The sequence below is a fragment of the Delphinapterus leucas genome, chromosome 15 (genome assembly GCF_059928025.1).
Source record: "Delphinapterus leucas isolate spDelLeu-1000000601 "Yukka" chromosome 15, BTC_Dleu_Yukka2, whole genome shotgun sequence".
Classification (NCBI taxonomy): domain Eukaryota; kingdom Metazoa; phylum Chordata; class Mammalia; order Artiodactyla; family Monodontidae; genus Delphinapterus; species Delphinapterus leucas.
In genome coordinates, this window is record NC_143143.1 from 61,805,967 (window position 1) to 61,825,607 (window position 19,641).

Here is a 19,641-nt window from a genome sequence, read left to right on the forward strand (position 1 = left end):
GAAACAAGGACACTCCTTGGAAAGCATGCCACAGACACACACACACACACACACACACACACATTCACTCCATCTCCAAGTCCTGCCAATTCTAACCCCCTAAGTGTATCCCAAATGCACGCATTTCTGCCCATCCCCCTGCCTTCCATTACCTCGCACCTGGACATTGCAGTAGCCTCTTCACTGGTCTCCCTGCTTCTAGCACTGCCCCCCCCCCCACATTCTCCAAATGGCAGCCAGAGGGATCTTTCTAAAATGTTGGCAGAACATATCACTTGCCTGCATAAGAGTCTCCTGTACCTTCCAGTTGCTCTTAGAATACAATCCTAATTCTGTACCACAGCTCACAAGGCACAGTAAGGCCTGGCTCCTGCCTATGTCCTCCCACTCGCCTGCACTCACCTCACTGCTCTCCTGTCACTTTGGTCACTTTCCAATTACTCTTCCCTGACTGGGAGGCCTATGCATGTGCTGTGCCTGTTGCCTGAAATTCTATGCCCCACAAATAAACATTCTTGCCACTCAGGTCTCAGCCCAAATGTTCCATCAGAGGGGTCTTCCTGACCATAACATCTCTTTTCTTTTTTTAAAAAAAAAATTATTTATTTGTTTATTTGGCTGTTCCAGGTCTTAAGTTGCAGCATGCATGCGGGATCTAGTTCCCTGACCAGGGATCGAACGCAGGCCCCCTGCATTGGGAGCATGGAGTCTTAACCACTGGACCACCAGGGAAGTCCCACCATCTCCCTTCTTTCTTTCTTTTTTTTTTGGCCACTCCTCTTGTGGGATCTTTGTTTCCCGACCAGGAACTGAACCCAGGCCCTCGGCAGTGAAAGCGCAGAGTCCTAACCACTGGACCACCAGGGAATTCCCACCATCTCCTTTCATTCCCTGCCTTTCACCCTGTTTTTTGTTTCCTTCCTAGTACCATTCACATCTGTAATTGTCCTTGGGGAAATCTGCTTAACCTCTCTGGACTCGTTGCACTTAGAACAACTCATTATCCTTGTGGCAGGTTTTTGTTTTTTTTTTTGCAATACGCGGGCCTCTCACTGTTATGGCCTCTTCCGCTGCGGAGCACAGGCTCTGGACGCGCAGGCTCAGCGGCCATGGCTCAAGGGCCCAGCCGCTCCGCGGCATGTGGGATCCTCCCGGAGTGGGGCACGAACCTGTGTTCCCTGCATCTGCAGGCCGACTCTCAACCACGGCGCCACCAGGGAAGCCCGTGGCAGTTTTTTTAAATGGCCACAATTATTCCTTCCTTTGAAAGGTGGGTCTATGTCCCCTCCCTGTGAACCTGGATGGCTTTCTGTGACTGCTTTGACCAATAGTTTACAGCAATTGATGCTACATGACTTCCAAGGCTAGATTAAGAAAGGGCATTCAGCCTCCATCTGGTTTTCCTGGGGCACTCACTCTGGAGGAAACAGCAGCCAGGTGAGCCTGCCATGAGACCTTCCTGCTGGCAAGACCATGGGCAGGCACTCCCGATGACACTGCCAGCTGAGCTCAGCCATCCGGTCATTCAGATCTACAAGAAGCTATCTTGGATGCTCTGGACTAACCCGTCTGTCGGCTGAATCCCACTGAGTGACCACAGTTGACGCCACAGGGAGCAGAATTGCCCAACCAAGCCCTGCCTGAATTCCTGATCTATAGAATCTGTGAGATATAATAAAATGGCTGTTGTCTTTTAAGACGCAAAGTTTTGGAGTAGTTGTTACCAAACAGTATAAAACCAAAACAATCTTGTGTGTTTGTTCCCTTGTTTATTGTGACTCCTTTCTCTAGGACGGGGGCTCCATGGGCTGCTTTGTTCTCTGCTGTATGACCTCTGTCCAGCACAAAGCCTGGCATGCAATTGGTGCTCAGTAAGTACTTGTTGAATGAAAGACAGCGTGGATGAATAGAGGTTCTCACACTATACTCCACCCCAGCTCCATTCACCCTGCTGGGGGGGGGTTGGGGGACAATCCTGCAGATACCTTGGCATTGGGAAGAGGGGTACCCAAGTTCCTGCCATCCCCTGGCAGCCCAGTTCCTAGCTCTGGAAGTGGGTACTGAGAGTTGCTTTGATCACCAAAGCCCACTGGGGCCTCAGGGCCTCTCCAGTAAGTGCCCACCTGCCATGACCTCTCTTCTATGGTCCAGCCTCTGGGCTTTGCATAAGTTCCTTCCAATAATGTCTTTCAAGCCTCCTTTACCTGAAGTCACTTCCTCCAGAAAGCTGGTCCACTTTAGGAACTTTCCCAGGCTCTCTACCTGACATCCAGAAACAAGTCCCCTCAACTGCTTCTTTATTTTTTTTTTAATATTTATTTATTTATTTGGTTGTGCCAGGTCTTAGTTGCAGCTCATGGGCTCCTTAGTTGTGGCATAAGAAATCTTAGTTGCAGCATGCATGTGGGATCTAGTTCCCTGACCAGTGATCAAAACCAGACCCCCTGCATTGGGAGCGTAGAGTCTTATCCACTGTGCCACGATGGAAGTCTCTCAACTGCTTCTTGATCACAGACAATTCCAGGGATTTCTCTAAGATCATTCCTGCTCAGTGCCTGCAGAACACCTCTTTGCCCTATACTGTTATCTCCCAACAAGGACACACAGCCCTCTTTCCTGCAGTTCAGTCCCCTGACAAGGACAGCCCCATCCCAAGATACCTATGTGTCAAGCCCTCTGCTAGGTGTTTTGCTGCCAGTATCTCATTTCAACACCTCCACAACCCAGTGAGGTCAGATTCATAATTATCTCACTTTATAAATAAGAAAGCTGAGGTTCCAAGAGGAAAAATAAGTTCCAGGTACATGGCTGGCAAGTAATCTTCTGGGATCCAATTCATCATCGTCAACATCATGATTGTAATTTCTTAAAGCACTGACTGTAAGGGTAACAATCCACTAAAGGACGCTAAATTCAGTGGGTCAGACTTTAAGCAGAAACAGGATATTTTCACAGTTTCAAAATATCCCCCTTAATGTATTTAATAATTACAAAGAGTAAAATATTAATTTTAATATCAATCCAGCAGACACCCCCCTAAACAAGGGATCAAGGTGATGTCACCAGTTATACATATCAACCTCATGAAGTCTTGGGCATATGTCACTTCTGTGGTGTTTTTCCCCCAAAATGCGTAACCTCAATTTGATCACGAGAAAACCTACGACAAACCCAAATTGACGGACAGTCTACAAAAGAGCTGGCTAGTATTCTTCAAATGTGTCAAGATCATGAAAAAGATGGAAGGACAGAGGAACTGTCCAAATTGGAGGGGACTAAGGAGACATGACAACCGCATGTGATGTGGGGTCCTTCCTGGACTGGATCCCAGAACAGAAAAAGGACATTAATAGGCGAACTGATGAAACCCAAATAACTTCTGTTGTTAGAACTTTAGTTAATAGTAATATCCAAGGTTAATTTCTTAGTTCTGATAAGGGTTCTATCATTATGTAAGATGTTGGCAAAAGGGAAAGCTGGGCATAGGACATACAGGAACTCTGTACTAGTTTTGCAACTTCTGTAAGTCTAAAACTACCTCAAAAGGAAGAAAAAAACATTAAAATAAAAAAGAGAGAGAATGAAGGCTAAGCTAGAGTAAGCCTCCTACAGCCCAACTCTCCCACTGTTTACAGCTAAAAACTCTGGACAAATACAAAAAGCAACTACTCAAGAAAGCCATTCTCTGGTGGCGCAGTGGTTAAGAATCTGCCTGCCAACGCAGGGGGACACAGGTTCGAGTCCTGATCCAGGAGGTTGCCACATGCCGCGGAGCAACGAAGCCCGTGCGCCACAACTACTGAGCCCACGTGCCTACAGCCTGTGCTCCTCAACAAGAGAAGCCACTGCAATGAGAAGCCCGCGCACCGCAACGAAGAGTGGCCCCCGCTCGCCGCAACTAGAGAAAGTCAGCGTGCAGCAACAAAGACCCAACATAGCCAAAAATAAATAAATAAATAAATAAGAAAGAACACTGTAAAGTAAATAATAGAGAGCAGATTGGGGTGAGAAGTCAAAATATGAAGGACAACCCACACAGCAGTAGTGAGTTTCCTGGTAGATGTTCTTCCTGTATCTTCTTGCTTAGACCCAGGGTACTCTGAGTTCAGGAAACTGCACACCTGACATGAGCAGCAAAAACTCCCATAGAGAAGCCCAACATTCTGGCCAGAGAATGGGGAAAATGGACCTCCGGAAGCTGGAAAGTGTGAGGAATTCCTTGGTATTATTTTTTTTAATTTAATTAAATATATATATTTATTTATTTATTTATTTATTTTTGGTTGTGTTGGTTCTTTGTTGCGGTGTGCAGGCTTCTCATTGCAGTGGCTTCTCTTGTTGCAAGCCATGGGCTCTAGGGGCGCCGGCTTCAGTAGTTGCAGAAAACGGGCTCATTGGTTGCAGAACGCGGGCTCAGTAGTTGTGGCTCACAGGCTCTAGAGCTCAGGCTCAGTAGTTGTGGCACACGGTCTTAGTTGCTCTGTGGCATATGGGATCTTCCCGGACCAGGGCTTGAACCCGTGTCCTCTGCATTGGCAGGAGGATTCTTAACCACTGTGCCACCAGGGAAGCCCTCCTTGTTATTATTTTTATTTAATCTTTGCTCTCAGCCCCAGTCTGCTCTGCAGTTCCCAAAGTCGTTGAGAGAAGAGTCTTGAGAAAACCCACCTGCTGGAGAAAAGAACTTGGAAAAGGGACCCCTGAGTGTAAATACTGTGGGGCAAATCCTCAGTTTTCTGTCTTTTCTCTTGCTGCTTTGCCCCAGGGGTAGGCCCAGTGGTGACAGTGCTGGTGGTTAGAACTCTGAGAGAACTTCATATTTCAGACCAGAGGACCAGAAAAAATGGGCCTGTAGAGCCAGATAATGTAGATAAAATGCTGGAGAGGAGAGAATGGATGAAGGAAACCCTCTAATTCTGTGTATGAACCAACACAAGTCCTGGGCTGAACCCCAAGCTGAGCCTGTATGGAAGACACCCCAAGAAGGTGAGCAAAGCTTTGGGTACTGACACCATGTAAACCACTGCCCATATCCCAGACTAACCCCTGCACCAGGCAGACCCAAACTACATAGCAAAGCTTTGAAAGTAAAACTGATTAGAATCACTGCCTGCAGCAGGTGACATAGAACATGCAGTCTGCACCTAACCAGGTTTGCCTGCTACTAAAAAAGAACAAATTTCCAGAGGCTTTTTAACAGTACCCAGAGTCTCAGAAGATAATATTGAAAATGTCCAGGATACAATAAAAAGTTACTCAATAAGGAACATCCAACCAATTCTCAAAGCAAAAGACAATAGATGCAAACCATGAAAAGACCCAGATGTTGGAATTGTCAGACAAAGACTTCAAAGCAGCTATTATAACAGTACGCTGTGAGGGAAAGATGGATGCTTTAGAATGAATGTGAAAACAGACATTCTCAGCAGAGAAATAGAAACCATAAAAAAAGAGCCAAAAAACAGGCGGTGTTGGTCAAAAGGTACAAAGCCTCAGTAATACAAAACAAACAAGTTCTGGAGATCTGTACAGCACAGGGCCTGTAGTTAGTATTGTATTGTATGTATACTTAAAAACTTGCTGGGTGTGATGAATTGGGAGATTGGGATTGACATATATACACCAATATGTATAAAATGGATAACTAATAAGAACCTGCTGTATAAAAAAATAAATAAAATAAAATTCAAAAATTTTAAAAAAAGTTTTACAGAATAAAAAGAAAAAAACTTGCTGGGAGGGTAGATCTTATGTTAATTGCTCTCACCACACAAAGGAAATCAATATTTTTAAAGGCAGGGGCAGGAGGAAACTTTTGGAGGTCATGGATAAATGTATGGCCTTGATTATTGTGGTGAAATTTTCAGTAGTGTATACTTACCTTCAAACTCATCAAGTTGTATACATTAAATATTTGTAGCTTTCACTATGTCAATTATACCTTAATAAAATGATTTAAAAAAGAATCACTGAATTATACTACGAAAAAACAAAAAAAAAAAAACAAATGACCAAATGACAATTTTAGAACTTAAGAAACACAATATCTGAGATCTTAAAAATTCACAGGATGGTCTCAATAGCAAAGGGAGATGACAAAGAAAAGCCTCAGTAAACCTGAAGCCAGATCAATAGGAGTGAAGCAATCTAAAGAAGAGAGAGAGAAAATATTTTAAAAACTGAACAGAGACTTCGGGACATGTGGGAAAATATCAAAAGATTTAATATGCATGAAATTGGAGTCCCTTAAAGGTGCAGAAAAAGAATTTTTTAAAATGACGACTGAAATTTTCTCCAGTTTGGTGAAAAACTTAAATTTACAGATTCAAGAAACCCAGCAAACGCCAAACAGGATAAACTCAAAGACAACCCACACTCACACATCTCATAATCAAACTAAAAACCACCAATAAGGAAAAAACAATCTTGAAAGCAGCCAGGAAAAAAAAAAGAACCAAAAGCCAAAAACACTTTACATTTAGGGGGCCATGGAGGCCAGAAGATAGTGGAACAGCATCTTTAAATTGCTGCAGGTTGGGACTTCCCTCATGGCACAGTGGTTAAGAATCCGTCTGCCAATGCAGGGGACACAGGTTCGGGCCCTGGTCCGGGAAGATCCCACATGCCGTGGAGCAACTAAGCCCGTGCGCCACAACTACTGAGACTGTGTTCTAGAGCTTGTGAGCCACAACTACTGAGCCCACGTGCCTAGAGCCCGTGCTCCGCAACAAGAGAAGCCACTGCAATGAGAAGCCCATGCACCGCAACGAAGAGTAGCCCCCGCTCGCCACAACTAGAGAAAGCCCGCGTGCAGCAACGAAGACCCAACGCAGCCAAAAATAAATAAATAAATAAATAAATAAATAAATAAAAATACAGTGTTGCAAGGGACTTCCCCAGCAGTCTAGTGGTTAGGACTTTGTACTTCCACTGCAGGGGGCATGGGTTCAATCCCTGGTTGGGGAACTAAGATCCCGCATGCCACGCAACACGGCCAAAATAAATGAATAATAACAATAATAATAAAAAAATAAAGTCCTGCAAGAAAAGAACTGTCAACAACTCTACATCTAGCAAAAATATCCTTCAGGAATGAAAGTAAAATAAAGACATTCTCAATGAAGGAAACTAAGAGAATTTATCATCTGTGGGCCTGCTCTAAAAGAAAGTTAAAGGAAGTTCTTCAGGCTGAAGGGATATGACCCCAGAGATAAACTTGGGAGTTTAGGAATAAATAAAGAGCAACAAGAGGGTAAAAATATGAATAAGTATAATAGATTATATTTCTCCTGTCAAGTTCTTTAAAATATATATGACTTGAGAGCAAAAATCCTAACATTTTTGGGGGTATTTCAATGAATGTAGATGTAATACATATATGATAACCATTATAAAGGGGAAAAGGTAAAGGCACCTTTATGGTTTTAATGCATCTATCTTTTACTTGAGGTGTAAAGTATGAACACTAACTAGACTGTCAAACGTTAAGTATGTATATTGTAATCCCTAGAGAAACACAGAACCTACAGAAAATTAATACAAAGATATACAGCCAAAAAGCCAATAAGTAAATTAAAATGGAAGAGTAAGAATAACAAAATAATCCATTGCACAGCTAGATCCCACTTCATCCCAGTCTGGAAGCAGAGGGACCTGAGTGAACAGGCTTGATGGGTAGAGCATGCAGGAAAAGTGAGCCTGTGGGTTTTTATGTGTGTAATTTTGGACTGATTAGAGAGGGTACTTTCCACGGGGGTCAAGGAAAGCCTCTCTGAGGAGATGATATTGAGTTGAAATTGGGAGGACAATGGTGGGGTTTGGGGTGTCAATACTTAATACCCTCTTTCTTGCCCAAGTTCTGAAACAACTGAGTCAAATGAGGAGTCAGATATATTGAATCCAAATAACGTTTTGTTACCATTCCAGTTACTACTGCTGCATAACAAACCACCTGAAAACTTAGTGTGTAAAACAGCTGTCTGATGTTAATGGATTCTATTGGTTGGGAATTCAGAAAGGGCACAGCAGAGATGTTCCATAATGTCTAGGATCTTAGCTGGGAAGACTCGATGGCTGAGGCGAACTTGATGGCTAGGGGCTGGGATCGTCTGGAGATGTACACGGCTAGAAGTTGAGGTTGGGTGTAGGCTGGCACCTCAGCTGGGCTGCAGCCAGAGCACCTAAATATGACATGGGCTAGTCTGGCTTCCTCATGGCATGGTGGCTGGGTTATAAGAGAGAGCACCCCAAGAGAGTCCATGGCATTTTATGATCCAGCTTTGGAAGTCACACAGCATCACTTTTACCATGTCCTATGATTAAAGCTGTCACAAAGGTGCACTCAAGTTCAAGGAATGGGGACATAGATGCCACCACTTGATGACAGGAGTGTCAAGGTCACATTGTAAAGAGAACGTGTGGAATTGGAGATATTGTTAAGGCCACAATAACTGATAAACTTGTTTGCAGACCAGAGTTTAAGTCTGCGGGTGAGAAGTGAGGTGTGTTGCTCCAGTAAAGCCTTTCTCATGGAAACACGCCAGTGGGAATAAATGAGCCTTGTTCTTGAGAGAAGAGCATTTCAGCAGAGGGAGTAGTTGCAAAGGCCCTGCCATGGGCAAGAGTGGAGTATGTTCCAAGACCTGAAAGGCAGCATGGCTGGGGCATGGTGGGAGAGGAGGAGAGGTTGATGGGGGAGCTGCATTTGCTGAGTTTGGCAGGAGGGACCTTAAATATCAGGCTAAGGAGTTTGCTGGGAGGCCAGTGGGTGCTAAGGAAGTCTGAAGGATGCCATGAAGCTGTCCCCACAAGGGCCAGAGTCACATCAGGGGGCATTATCCCCACGCCCATGAGGCAGTTGAGTTTGAGAAGACAAGGCTTTGGGACTTGGCCAGGGTCCCTCACACCCTGCCCTGTGCACCCTCGGTTTGTCCTGTGGTGCAGAAGGCCCTGGGAGATCAGGAACAGAAGCTGCAGACCATTCCGTGTGGAGCCCCAGGGCGGGATCTGAAGGGACCAGTGCCTACCCCAGAGTTAATTTGACCCCCTGCGCCCCCAGGATCCCACGGCCACAGCCCTTCGCCAAGTTGGACTATTCTATCGGTGGTCAGAGCAGAACACTGGGCTGGACCTCAAGGCAATGCCCACACTGCCCATAGCTCCATCCATAGCTTGGCTGATACGTCACTGCTGTGGGCACCTCTAGGAGAAGCTCCGCTTAGACCATCGCATTCACCCTCCTGGTCCCCAAGCAGAGTTTGGGTGTGACTGGCATTATAGAAACGTGGAAAGGAGGCCATGCAGGCAGCCACGAAGAGGGGCTGAAACCAGCAGAGGATAGAGCTGGGACTAGAATCCTAGATGTGGGCCTCCCAAGCGCTCAGTTTAACGGCCCCTGATAACCAGGGGGTCCTTTGATGTCGTTTGTATACATCTGCCCAGGTCGGGGATGGTGCTGATGAGGACCCGGACCCCAGGCCCGGGACGCCAATGCAGCGAGTTCTGTCGAAGCCCCACCCCCGCGCCCCTTCTCCTGGCTCGAGGCGAGTTTGGATACCCGTCCGGCTGCTTCGTGCCCTTCCTGTGGTCAGAGCTTGAGGGCTTCACCGTCCTGCTCCGCTCGGGGAACGTCTTCGCCTCCTCTGCCTCTGCGGTCGCCTGCAACGTGGGGGCTCCGGCTTGCACCCTCACTGACCACGTGGTGGGGGCGGGGCCTGAGCGGGTTGGAAGGGGCGGGGCCCTGGGGACAGACAGGGAGGGCCTGCGTGACAGTCGGGGCGAGGCCGGAGCAGGCGCGGGCCTGAGGGAAGTGACAGAATGGGCAGGGCCTCGGGGAGGATCTAGGGAAAGTGAGCTGTGCCCTGCGGGGGCGGGGCTTGCTGACAGGGTTGGGGCTCGGCTGGGGCGCGCTGTGGCGAGCAGGCTCACAGTAAGGGCAGGGCTCGGGAGTGGGCGGCACCACAGAATGACTGAAAGAGCAAGGCTAGAGCCAGGAAGAGGGTTTAACGAGTCTTGCGAAGGCAGTGCGGGAAGGACTAACTGGGCAAGGGGCCGGCCGCGGGCTGAGCGATTGAGGAGGAGCCTCAGGGTACGGGCGGGGCCGGCGGGCGGGCTCAGCTAGGCGAGCTGGGCGAGGCCAGGGATAACTGACGGGACTGGGGTAGGGCTGGAGATGGTGGAACGCTAGACTACTACGTAGAGTCCAGAGGTGCGGGCACAATGACTGTGCAAGGGGCCAGGGAAAGATGACTGGCAGCTCGAGGACGGGGAAGGAGGGAGGAGACGAGGGACGTAGGTGAGTAGAGTGAGGCAGGTGGCGGGACCTAGAATAACGGCCGCCTGTGGGGGGGGGCAAGAGGCCATGAGTGACAGCCAGAGGGGTCGGCCTCAAACGTCTCCCCTGCAACTCTGCGAGGAATTCCTCTTCCGGCTGAACAACGCGGGCTTCGCTCACTTCGTGCCCCAGGTGTGGTGGTGCAGAGATAACAGACCTGCAGGAAGGAGGTTTCCGTCTTCCAGGCTACCACCGGTCCCGTCCCGTCCCACTGAAATCCATCCGAGGGCGTCCACCTGCTCCTGATCGCGCCACGGGATCGTTCCTAGGGCCGGGAAACGCGCCACTAGCGACCGCCCCCGTGGTAGCCCTGGTTCGGCGTCGGTTCTGAGCCGGCCCTCCTGTCTACAGCTGCAGAAGCGCTTTCTGGACTGGTCCCTGCTGGATCTGCGGGTCTTCGCACGACGTCCTCCGAGCCTGCGCTGCCGCCCGGGCACTTTCATGCTGGCGCTGCCCGTCGCCCTGAAGGCCGCAGTGTCCCGGAATCACAGTGTCCCTGCTGGGAGTCAGCTTTCCAGCTGGTGGGCGGGATCGGGCTCTGCTCTGTCCTGACCACGCCCCCTCTGTTTACCGGCCCCCCCACCCCACCTCCGCCCAACTGGCCCCATCCCCTTAGTGCCTCGGTTGCCCTGCTCTTCCCTGGCCCACTCTTACACGCAGTCCCCGCCCCTAAGGATAAGCCCCGCCTACTGCTACCTTCCGGTCTCCGACTACCCTATGTCTCCTCCCCAGTCCCTGCACGTCTTGGCTTCGCCCACTCCTATCCCAGGCCTCCTCCCCATGTTCAAATGGCTCCAGGGGCTCCCCAGGGGCTGGGGATACGGGTCCGCAACGCTTTGTCCGACACCTCTTCCTACTTTCGGCTTTGTGTCCTCCATGAGGCCTAGCTCTTCCTCAGTATCTCCTCTGGGCTGGGAGGCCAGAGGTGGGTCCTGCATGAAGCCTGAATGGGAGGGGAAGGGGTCGTACCAGCAGGATGCTGAGATTGTGGCTCAGGTCTTTGTGTCTGAGCAGAAACTCAGGGCCTCCCTGAATCTGATCAAGTGAGAGAGAGCTGCTCCTTTCTGTATGGGTTCCTGCTGGGGGGTTGGAGCCGCAGGGCCGCCTGAAAGGGACAGATCCCTCTCACCTCCTATTCCTGCTGTTTCTGAAATCTCAGCCTGCATTCACATGTAGGGCCCCTTGCCGTGAGTGGAGCCCACCTTGTGCCCACCAAGGTTCCCACGGAAGACTCCTACTCCTCGGCCCCAGGACACCTGAGTGACCTGCTTTATGGGAGAGTCTGACTATTTCCAGGTTCCAGACCTCAAGACGCTGCTGGGCATCGCCCTCTAGGCAGTGGTGCTGCCCTGTATCAACCTTGAGCCGCCGGGGAGCCTGCCATCACCCCATCACCCTCAGCCCTGGGGCCGGCTTCCCAAACAGATGTTCCTTGTCACAGCACTGCTCCACATCTGGAGCCTGGCATTCCCACAGAGATGGGGGTGGGAGACGGTAGAGAAGAACAGAGGGTCAAGTTCTCCAGGGTCAAGTTCTCCCTTGGGAGGCCCTTGTAATGGATGGGGAAACTGAGGCCCAGAAACGGATCCACTTAGTCACGAGTGTGGCAGCAGTAAAGCCTACACATTTGCCACTCACCCCAATGCAGCCAGCACCCACCTGCCCCTGGAAAGATCTGACAAGGCTCAAGGTGTGTCCTCCCCAGTTTGCCTGAAGGAGGGCCTTACCTCATCTTCTGTCCTTAGGGCTAATCTTCAGGACACCCTGGGCAGCATCCAAGAGGTAAGGTGGTTCTCTTTGGGTTCTCTCAAATCTGGAATTCCCTTGATCATGGGGAAGGGGGAGGAGCAGCCCCCAGGAGTAAGCATGGCCAGTCCTGGGAGCTGGGGTCTCTTGGACATCCAGCAGACTCCCACACTGCCTTCTCACCTCCCAGAATGGAGGTGACATGCATCCTGCCCACTCTACGGTCTCTCTAGTACCTCCCCCTGAGTCCCTGCTCTTCAAGACTCATCTGTTTCCAGGGCACTAAGCCCCTTCCTCCAGGCACTGGCTAGAGTGGGTCTCTATGGCTTCAATGGGCTACAGGAACCCTGAAGGGTGGGTGGGTGCTCGGCACACCTCAGGGGACCAGAGCTTGCAGACCTAGAAAGTTCTGGCCCCAGGCCACGAAAGAATTCACAGCCTTCACCCATCAGTCCAGAATCAGTATTCTAACAATTCCAAGCCATATTTACTGAACGCATGTTCTGCTCCATTTAACCACATCACTCCCCTACTTACCTTTTTTGGCTTCCCAGCTTTCAAATAAAATCCAAGATCCACACCGTGGCTTATGAGGCCCTGCTTGGTACTCCAGCCTCTCTCCAGCTTTCTCCTTTGCCCATTACACTCTGGCCAAGATGGCCTTTCTCTGTTCTGTGAACACACCTGTGTTTTTCTGCCTCTGGGCCTTTGCACAGGCCTCTCTCTGCTTGGACTGGATTGTAAGCCCTAAAATGGCAGGGACCGTGTTTGATTTTGTTTGTCTCTAAATCCCCAAGCATTTAACCTGTTAAACAGTAGACAATAATGCCAGCTGTAATAGGTCTTAATAAATAGTTCTTGAATAAATGTGCCTGATGCATATTTTTCTATTGACATATTTAATCTTTACAACAATCATGTAAGGTAAGAGATATCATTAGCTCTCTTTTTCAGAAAACAGAAACTCAGTGAGGTTAGGCCATTTGTTGAAGGTCACACAGCTAAGATTTGAACCCAGGGGGAGGCTTTTTTCACCTGTCATTGAGTATGAGGGCATTCGTGCCAGGTGGTACACCGCAGGCCAGCTCCCAGATTCTAGGTGCTTGTAGCTTCCTGGAGCAGGAAGGCATGGGGTCTGGGCTGGAAAGTTGCCAAGACTTGGGTCCTCAAAAGCCCTAAGGGAGCATTGCAGGTGGAAGAAACAGCGGTGAGCAAAGGTGTGAAGGCAGGAAGATCCAGCTCCTGGGACAACCGGACTCACAGGGCTGGGCCAGCCCAGGACACACAGCCAGCTGGTCCCAGGGCTGCGTCAGCTGGTGGTCTCCAGAGGCAGGACCCCGGTGGGCAGGGAAATTGAGGTGGGGAGTCATTGCGCAGCCCCTCTCCCCAGTCTGTGGCTGGGAGCCCCCAGGGACGCGGGCTGGGCTCTCCCAGGCAGGACGTTCCCACGCGGAGGCGGTCCTGGGAAAGGCTGTGGGGCGGGCCCGGAGGCGGGCTCCAGCGCTCCTGTCCCTCTGCAGCCTGTTCTCCGTTACTTGCTTCGCAGACCCTCGCGTTCTGGCTTCCGCTGAGCCGCACGGTAAGTGAGTGGGTGGGAAGAGCCCCGGCTGCCCAAACCCGGGCCGGTGGGAGACGCGGCTGGGACTCCGGCTTTTACCACCCGTGGGGGCGCTGCTATAGAGGAGCATGGGGGGTGGGGCGGGCGGGCGGCTACTGGCAGCTCAGAGTTGAGGGGAACTTTCCTCCGTCCGCATATGGGGAGCCATCTCTTTCCTCAAATGTAGATTACTCCTTCCCTCCCCATAGGTGGGGCTCTCAACCACTTATCACTAATGGGGAGCCCTTCCTTTCCAGATGTGCAGCCCCTTCCCACTTTCCATATATGGTACGCCCCTCCCTCTCTCTAATGATTGGGTGCCTCTGTTTCCCTAGATGCGGGGCCTCTTTCAATTTCCAGAAGTGGGATACCCCCTTCTTCTCCCCAGATGTGTGCCTCTCTTCCTCCCTCTGTCCCAGTTTGGTCCGTGTCCTCCTCTAAGTCCCCTCCTCGCCCCCCTGGGATGCCAGACCCTGAGATTTCCCCGGGGATGGAGGGTTGGGCTCGCCTGTCTCCCTCTCCCATCAGGTCCAGCAGAGCAGGCTCTCCACGCACGTAGGCAGCCAATTATGGGGGAAGGGGTGGGGGCCAAACCATCTGCAGGAGACCTTGGCAGATGGCCCTGTAGCGAGGAGAGTTATCCCAGGACCTGCTCCCTCCCTACCTGGACTCCCACCCTGTTTCCTCTAGAGGACAAACAGCTGACAGAGGTTTCCCAACCTAGCCACCATGAGCTGGGGCTGGAACCAGAACCCAGGCTCCCAGACCCAAACTGTTCAGGTCCTGCCTTAAGAGTTAGGCCTCCTCCCACTTCTCAGATGGTAAACTGAGGTCCCAGGAGGGGGCTCCAAATGTCTAGGATGCCCATCAACCCCAATAGGTATATCATACAAAATTAGAAGGGGCAGGTGGTGACCTTGAAATCCCGGGGACCAGTCCCCCAGCCACAGCACCTGTGAAAAAGCTGTTCCTCTGGATCCTGAGGGGAAGGGCAGAGGGCAGAGGGCAGGACTCATCCACACACACCCCCAGATGTCCTTTAGAGCTGCCTGGAGCTTGGTGCTGAGGAAAGGAGGACTTGGAATGCGAGGGATCCACAGCCCAGGAGGCACTGGTAAGACCTGGACACCCACCCCGCCCTGACCCTCGCCTAACTGCAAGGCCAGGGGCAAGGGTCCTGTCTGCAGGCTGCCCCTGGTCCCTTTCATGCTGCCCTGGGCCTGCCCCAAACCATTTCCCATGATCCTACCCCTTGGTCCGGGGCCACATTCTTCCAGGAAATAGAGACAGCCGTCCCCTCCTCCCAAGCTTTCTCAGGGTCTGACCCCCATATCTCAGGCCCCTAAGACCTTTGTGTCCTGAGACTGAGGGTGCTGACAGAACTTTGGACCGCCTTTCCAGACCCTTGTGTCCATGCTAGTCAGAAGAAAGAGGCCTAAAGTAGGAGAGACTTCAGCCAGATAGAAAGGCCTTCCTGACCCTCTGGAGAATAAAAACAGATAACATTTATTGAGCCCTTACGATGTACCGTGAGCTGTGATAAACTTTTTGCAGAGATTAACACATTTAGACTTCACAGCAAACACATGAAGTGGATGCTATGCTGTTATCTCCATTTCTCAGGTAAACAAACAGGCCCAGAGCCAGGACTCTTTGCCCAAAGCAGTTCCCATGCTATTTGGGCAAGGTGGTACCAATGCCCTCCTTGAGGGCATCTCTGGTGACAATAAACAGAAGAAGCTTTACTGAGACCCTTCGAGCACCCAGCCTTGTTCTGGACACTCACATGGAGCCCTTGAGGGCTTAGCCATCAGGGAAAGCTTCCAAGAATGGAAGCCAGAGGTAAAGCCAACCGCTGTCTATCAGTGTAATTTATGGAGCATCTACTGTGTGCCAGGCACTGTGCTAAGCCTTTTGAGTGCATTATCTTGAAGCTTCCACAACAGTGTGGGGTTGGATCTTTTACTCTCCCCACTTTCCGGATGAGGACGTTGAACACAGTGAGGTAAAGGGGCTTGTCAGAGCTGGGCCGGGGTGGAACTGGGGTTCCGCAACTCCAAAGCTGTGCCCTTGACCACTCATTAAAAGCATAGGGATATAGTGAGAGGCCCGTGCACCGCGATGAAGAGTGGCCCCCGCTTGCCACAACTAGAGGAAGCCCTCGCACAGAAACGAAGACCCAACGCAGCAAAAATAAATTAATTAATTAATAAACTCCTATCCCCAACATCTTCTAAAAAAAAAAAAAAACAAGCATAGGGATAATGCTTTACAGTATGTGGGGGCAGTTTCCCATCTGCCATCTCAGGTTCATCACACTGAACCTTTCTCTACCCATTGCCTTTGCCTGATGTGCCCTCCTCACCCCAGATCTTCCCAGAGGACACAGGATTTGAAGCCACAGGGGCTGAATTGCAGCCCTGGCCCGGCTCCCTTTTGCTCTGTGAATTTCAGCAAGTCCCTTAGCTACTCAGTTTCTTCCTCTCTAAGATGAAGAGAGCAATATCACTGTCTCAGAGTGATGCCGAGCCAATGAGTCAACTCGCCCGAAGGCCTTAGCATGGCTTCTGGCACACAGTAAGTGCTCAATAAGTGCCACCCTCTTTGTTAATACTGCGGTTAGTGCCAGGACGTCCCAGGGACAGCCTGAACTCAGTTCCTCCCTGTGCCCGCAGCCCACGGCAAGGAGAAGATGCCCCCCTACACCAACTACCATGCCCAGCGCTCCTACCCCATGCCCGATGAGCCCTTCTGCACGGAGCTCAACGCAGAGCAGCAGGCCCTGAAGGAGAAGGAGAAGGGCAGCTGGACGCAGCTGAGCCATGCTGAGAAGGTGGCCCGTAGGTCTCAGGGTGGGGCTGGGGGCGACTTTGCAAAGAAGGGCCTGGCCTGTCACGGAGTGACAGTGGGCAGGGAGAGCCCCCAGCCAAGACAGCCAGAACCACCCAAAGACTCGAATGCATACCTGAGGGGTGAAATTCATTCCTTTCTTCATTCATTTTTTTATTCATTGAACTGTTTGTGCACAGCCTGGTGCTAGGCGATGCTGGGGACACAGAAGTGAATCCCCCTGAGGGTTCCTGCCCTCAGGGTGCTCCCAGTCCAGTGGGGGAACCAACACAAGCCCAGATAGCTGTAATACAGGATATGCGGCTGGGTGAGGTGTGTTCAGGGGGCTGTGAGAACCCAAGGGAGAGAGAAAGATGGAATCCTGGTGGGCCTTCCAGAGGAGGGTTGTTCCAGTTGGCTTTGGATGCTGAGGAGGAGGGGCTGCCAGGTAGTAGGAACAGCATGGGGAAGGATATAAGAGCTGGAGAGCATGGAGGGTCCTGGGCATCACTGAGTGGTAAGGGGAGATGGAGCAGAAAGAGGCAGGTGAGGTGGGTGGAAGAGCAGGGGCCTGACCCTGGGAAGCAGGAGGGATGTGTGACCCCAAGTGCTGCCCACCAGAAGTGCCCCTGGGAGCCAGCTTTGCCATCAGCTCCTGGCCATGCTTTGCACATGCTAGATGCTCAATAAGAATTTGCTGAATGGACAGCATCTGCTGCAGGGAGGGGGGGGCTGGAGGTCCCTGAGGCCAAGAGTTGGCCCAGGGCCCTTGGAATGGATGCACCTGAGACCCCTCCTCCCCCACCCCTCCCCTGCCTCCAGTGTACCGGCTCCAGTTCCATGAGACCTTCACAGAGATGAACCGTCGCTCCAACGAGTGGAAGACAGTGATGGGCTGTGTCTTCTTCTTCTTTGGATTCACAGGTCTGCTGATTTGGTGGCAGCGGGTCTATGGTGAGTGGCAGTGTCTCAGCTGGCCGCAGCCCTCGGCCGTGCCCTTGTGGCCACAGCCACCAGCCAAGCTTTGATAAGGGAATTATGCTGGCACTCATCTGAAGAGTTTTGAAAAGTCCCCCAAAGAGGTGTATGGGGAAGGGCAGAGCACGGCTGCCTGGGTTGCAATGTAGGGACCCTACCTCTCTGGGCCTCAATTCTCTCATCTGTAAAATGGGAACAATAGTGCCCACATCTCAGGGTTCTTGTGAGGATTTAATTATAAAACTGTTGCCTAGTGCCTGGCACATAGTTATGAACGATGTTGTTACTGATTGCTGTTATTAACCGTGAACTTTTCAGTATATTGTTTTGGCTGCTGCAACAAAGAGTCTCCAATGTACAAGAGCTTAAACAAGATAGAAGTTTTTTTCCTCTCTCACAAAAAAGGCCAGGGGGAGTATGGGGATTCCACAATATCAGACTCCTTTTGTCTTGTTGCTCTGCCATCCTTAACATGCAGCTTCCTTCTTGACATACAAAATGGCTGCTCCAGCTCCAGCCATAAAGCCTACATTCCAGCCAAGAAGAGGGAAAGGGAGGACACGCTCTCTCTTAGGTCCAGAATTTGCACCACCACTTCTGCTCACATCCTATTGGCTAGAAGTGATCATATGACCATGCGTAGCCACAAGGGAAGCTGGGAAATATAGGCTTTAGCTGAGTAATCATGTACCCAACCGACCATTTATTACTACAGAAGAGTGATTCTCAAAGTGGGGTCTCTGGACCAACAGCTTCACTTGGGAACTTAGAAATGCAAATTCTCAGCCCCACTCTGGATCTACTGAGTCAGACACTCTGAGGCTGGAGCCCAGCAATCTATGTTTTAATATCCCTCTGGGTGATTCTGATGCGCACTCAGGTTTGAGAAGCACTGCTCTGGAAGTAGAGGGGAGCATGTTGGGGATGAGGTGGCAGTCTCTGCCTCAATTGACTTCACCTCCAGAGGCCTCACTTTGTTTCTTCTTCTGTAAAAGTGTGATGGGAATTCCTACCTTGCATGAGGGTGAAATGAGAGAACCTTTGGGAAAAATTCTATTCTAGTCCAATGTTTGGTACTAATAGGTGCCCATAAAGATCTTTCCCTTCTTTCACACCCACTGGAATAGAAAGTACCAGAGACAAAGGTCAGGCAGGTTAAGCTGGCCTCAGGCGCAGATGGACCAGGAAGTAGGATGTGAGCAGGGCTGGGAGCTCTGGCCCCCAGGCCTTTCTAGGTCCACACATCAAGGCACCTAAAATGCCTCCGTGAGTTCACCCTTTGGGTCCCCATAGCTTTAAAGTGAACACCCCTATCCTACCTCCCACTCCCAACCCCTTCAGGAAGCATAAGAAACTGTCTCATCCTGGGCCCTTCCCAATAAGTGGGAGCAAACTCAGTAATTATAGTAGCTATCATGTATTAGGGGTTTTCATATCTTCCCTCATTCTGCCAATTGCATTATAAATACTAACACATTCAATCCCCACAACCCTGGTGGACAGGACCTGTTTTTGACAGGTAAGGAAATTGGGGCTCAGAGATGAAGTGACTTGTTCAAGGTCACACAGCAAGGTAGTGGTAGAGCTGGGATTTGGACCCAGGAAGACTTCAAACCAGTGCTCCTCTTACCCTTGGGTCACAGAGTAGGTGAGGAAACTGAGGCTCATTAAGGGGAAGGACCTTGGCCCAGTTCCCACACCAAGTCTAAGGCAGAGCAGGGATCATAACTCAGAGGTCCCCAGAGTGCAGCTTTAGTGGGGAGTCTGGTGGCGGATGGACAGGGTGGCGAGGGGTCCTCATGCAGGGCACCCTGACCTTGTGCCTGGAGACCCTGGCTCAGCGGGAGGGGGTGGGCCCGGCAGGGTCCCGCATGACCCTGTCCCTACCCGGTTCCTTCCCTGCAGTGTTCCCTAAGAAACCCATCACCCTGATGGATGAGTGGAAGGCCCAGCAGCTCCAGCGCATCCTGGACATGAAAAGCAACCCTGTGCAAGGCCTGGCCTCCCGGTGGGACTATGAGAGGAAGGAGTGGAAGAAGTGACGTGGCATCCCAGCTGCTCGCGCTGCAGCTCTGCCCTGGCCCGGAGCCTATGGAGGCCCCTCCCCGCCACTTAACCCCAATAAAGCTGGCCTGCTCTCATCTGCCTTTAGTCTCCA

The 19,641-nt window shown here is 50.8% G+C and overlaps 1 protein-coding gene across 1 annotated transcript; it reads left to right on the forward strand.

The window, feature by feature from the left end:
- The first annotated feature begins 13,960 nt into the window (after positions 1 to 13,960).
- On the forward strand, positions 13,961 to 19,641 carry COX4I2 (cytochrome c oxidase subunit 4I2). The gene is made up of 4 exons (XM_022592754.3): positions 13,961 to 14,790; positions 16,352 to 16,516; positions 17,328 to 17,459; positions 19,389 to 19,641. Exons 1-4 carry the CDS (start codon positions 14,709 to 14,711, stop codon positions 19,523 to 19,525), a joined length of 516 nt encoding a protein of 171 aa, XP_022448462.1. The 5' UTR covers positions 13,961 to 14,708; the 3' UTR covers positions 19,526 to 19,641.

Bases quoted from the DNA above. Each gene is read 5' to 3' on its own strand.
- COX4I2 (XM_022592754.3), top strand. From the start codon at position 14,709: ATGTCCTTTAGAGCTGCCTGGAGCTTGGTGCTGAGGAAAGGAGGACTT. The intron at 16,517-17,327 runs GTAGGTCTCAGG...CCCTGCCTCCAG, and splicing joins CCATGCTGAGAAGGTGGCCC to TGTACCGGCTCCAGTTCCAT. The intron at 17,460-19,388 runs GTGAGTGGCAGT...CCTTCCCTGCAG, and splicing joins TTGGTGGCAGCGGGTCTATG to TGTTCCCTAAGAAACCCATC.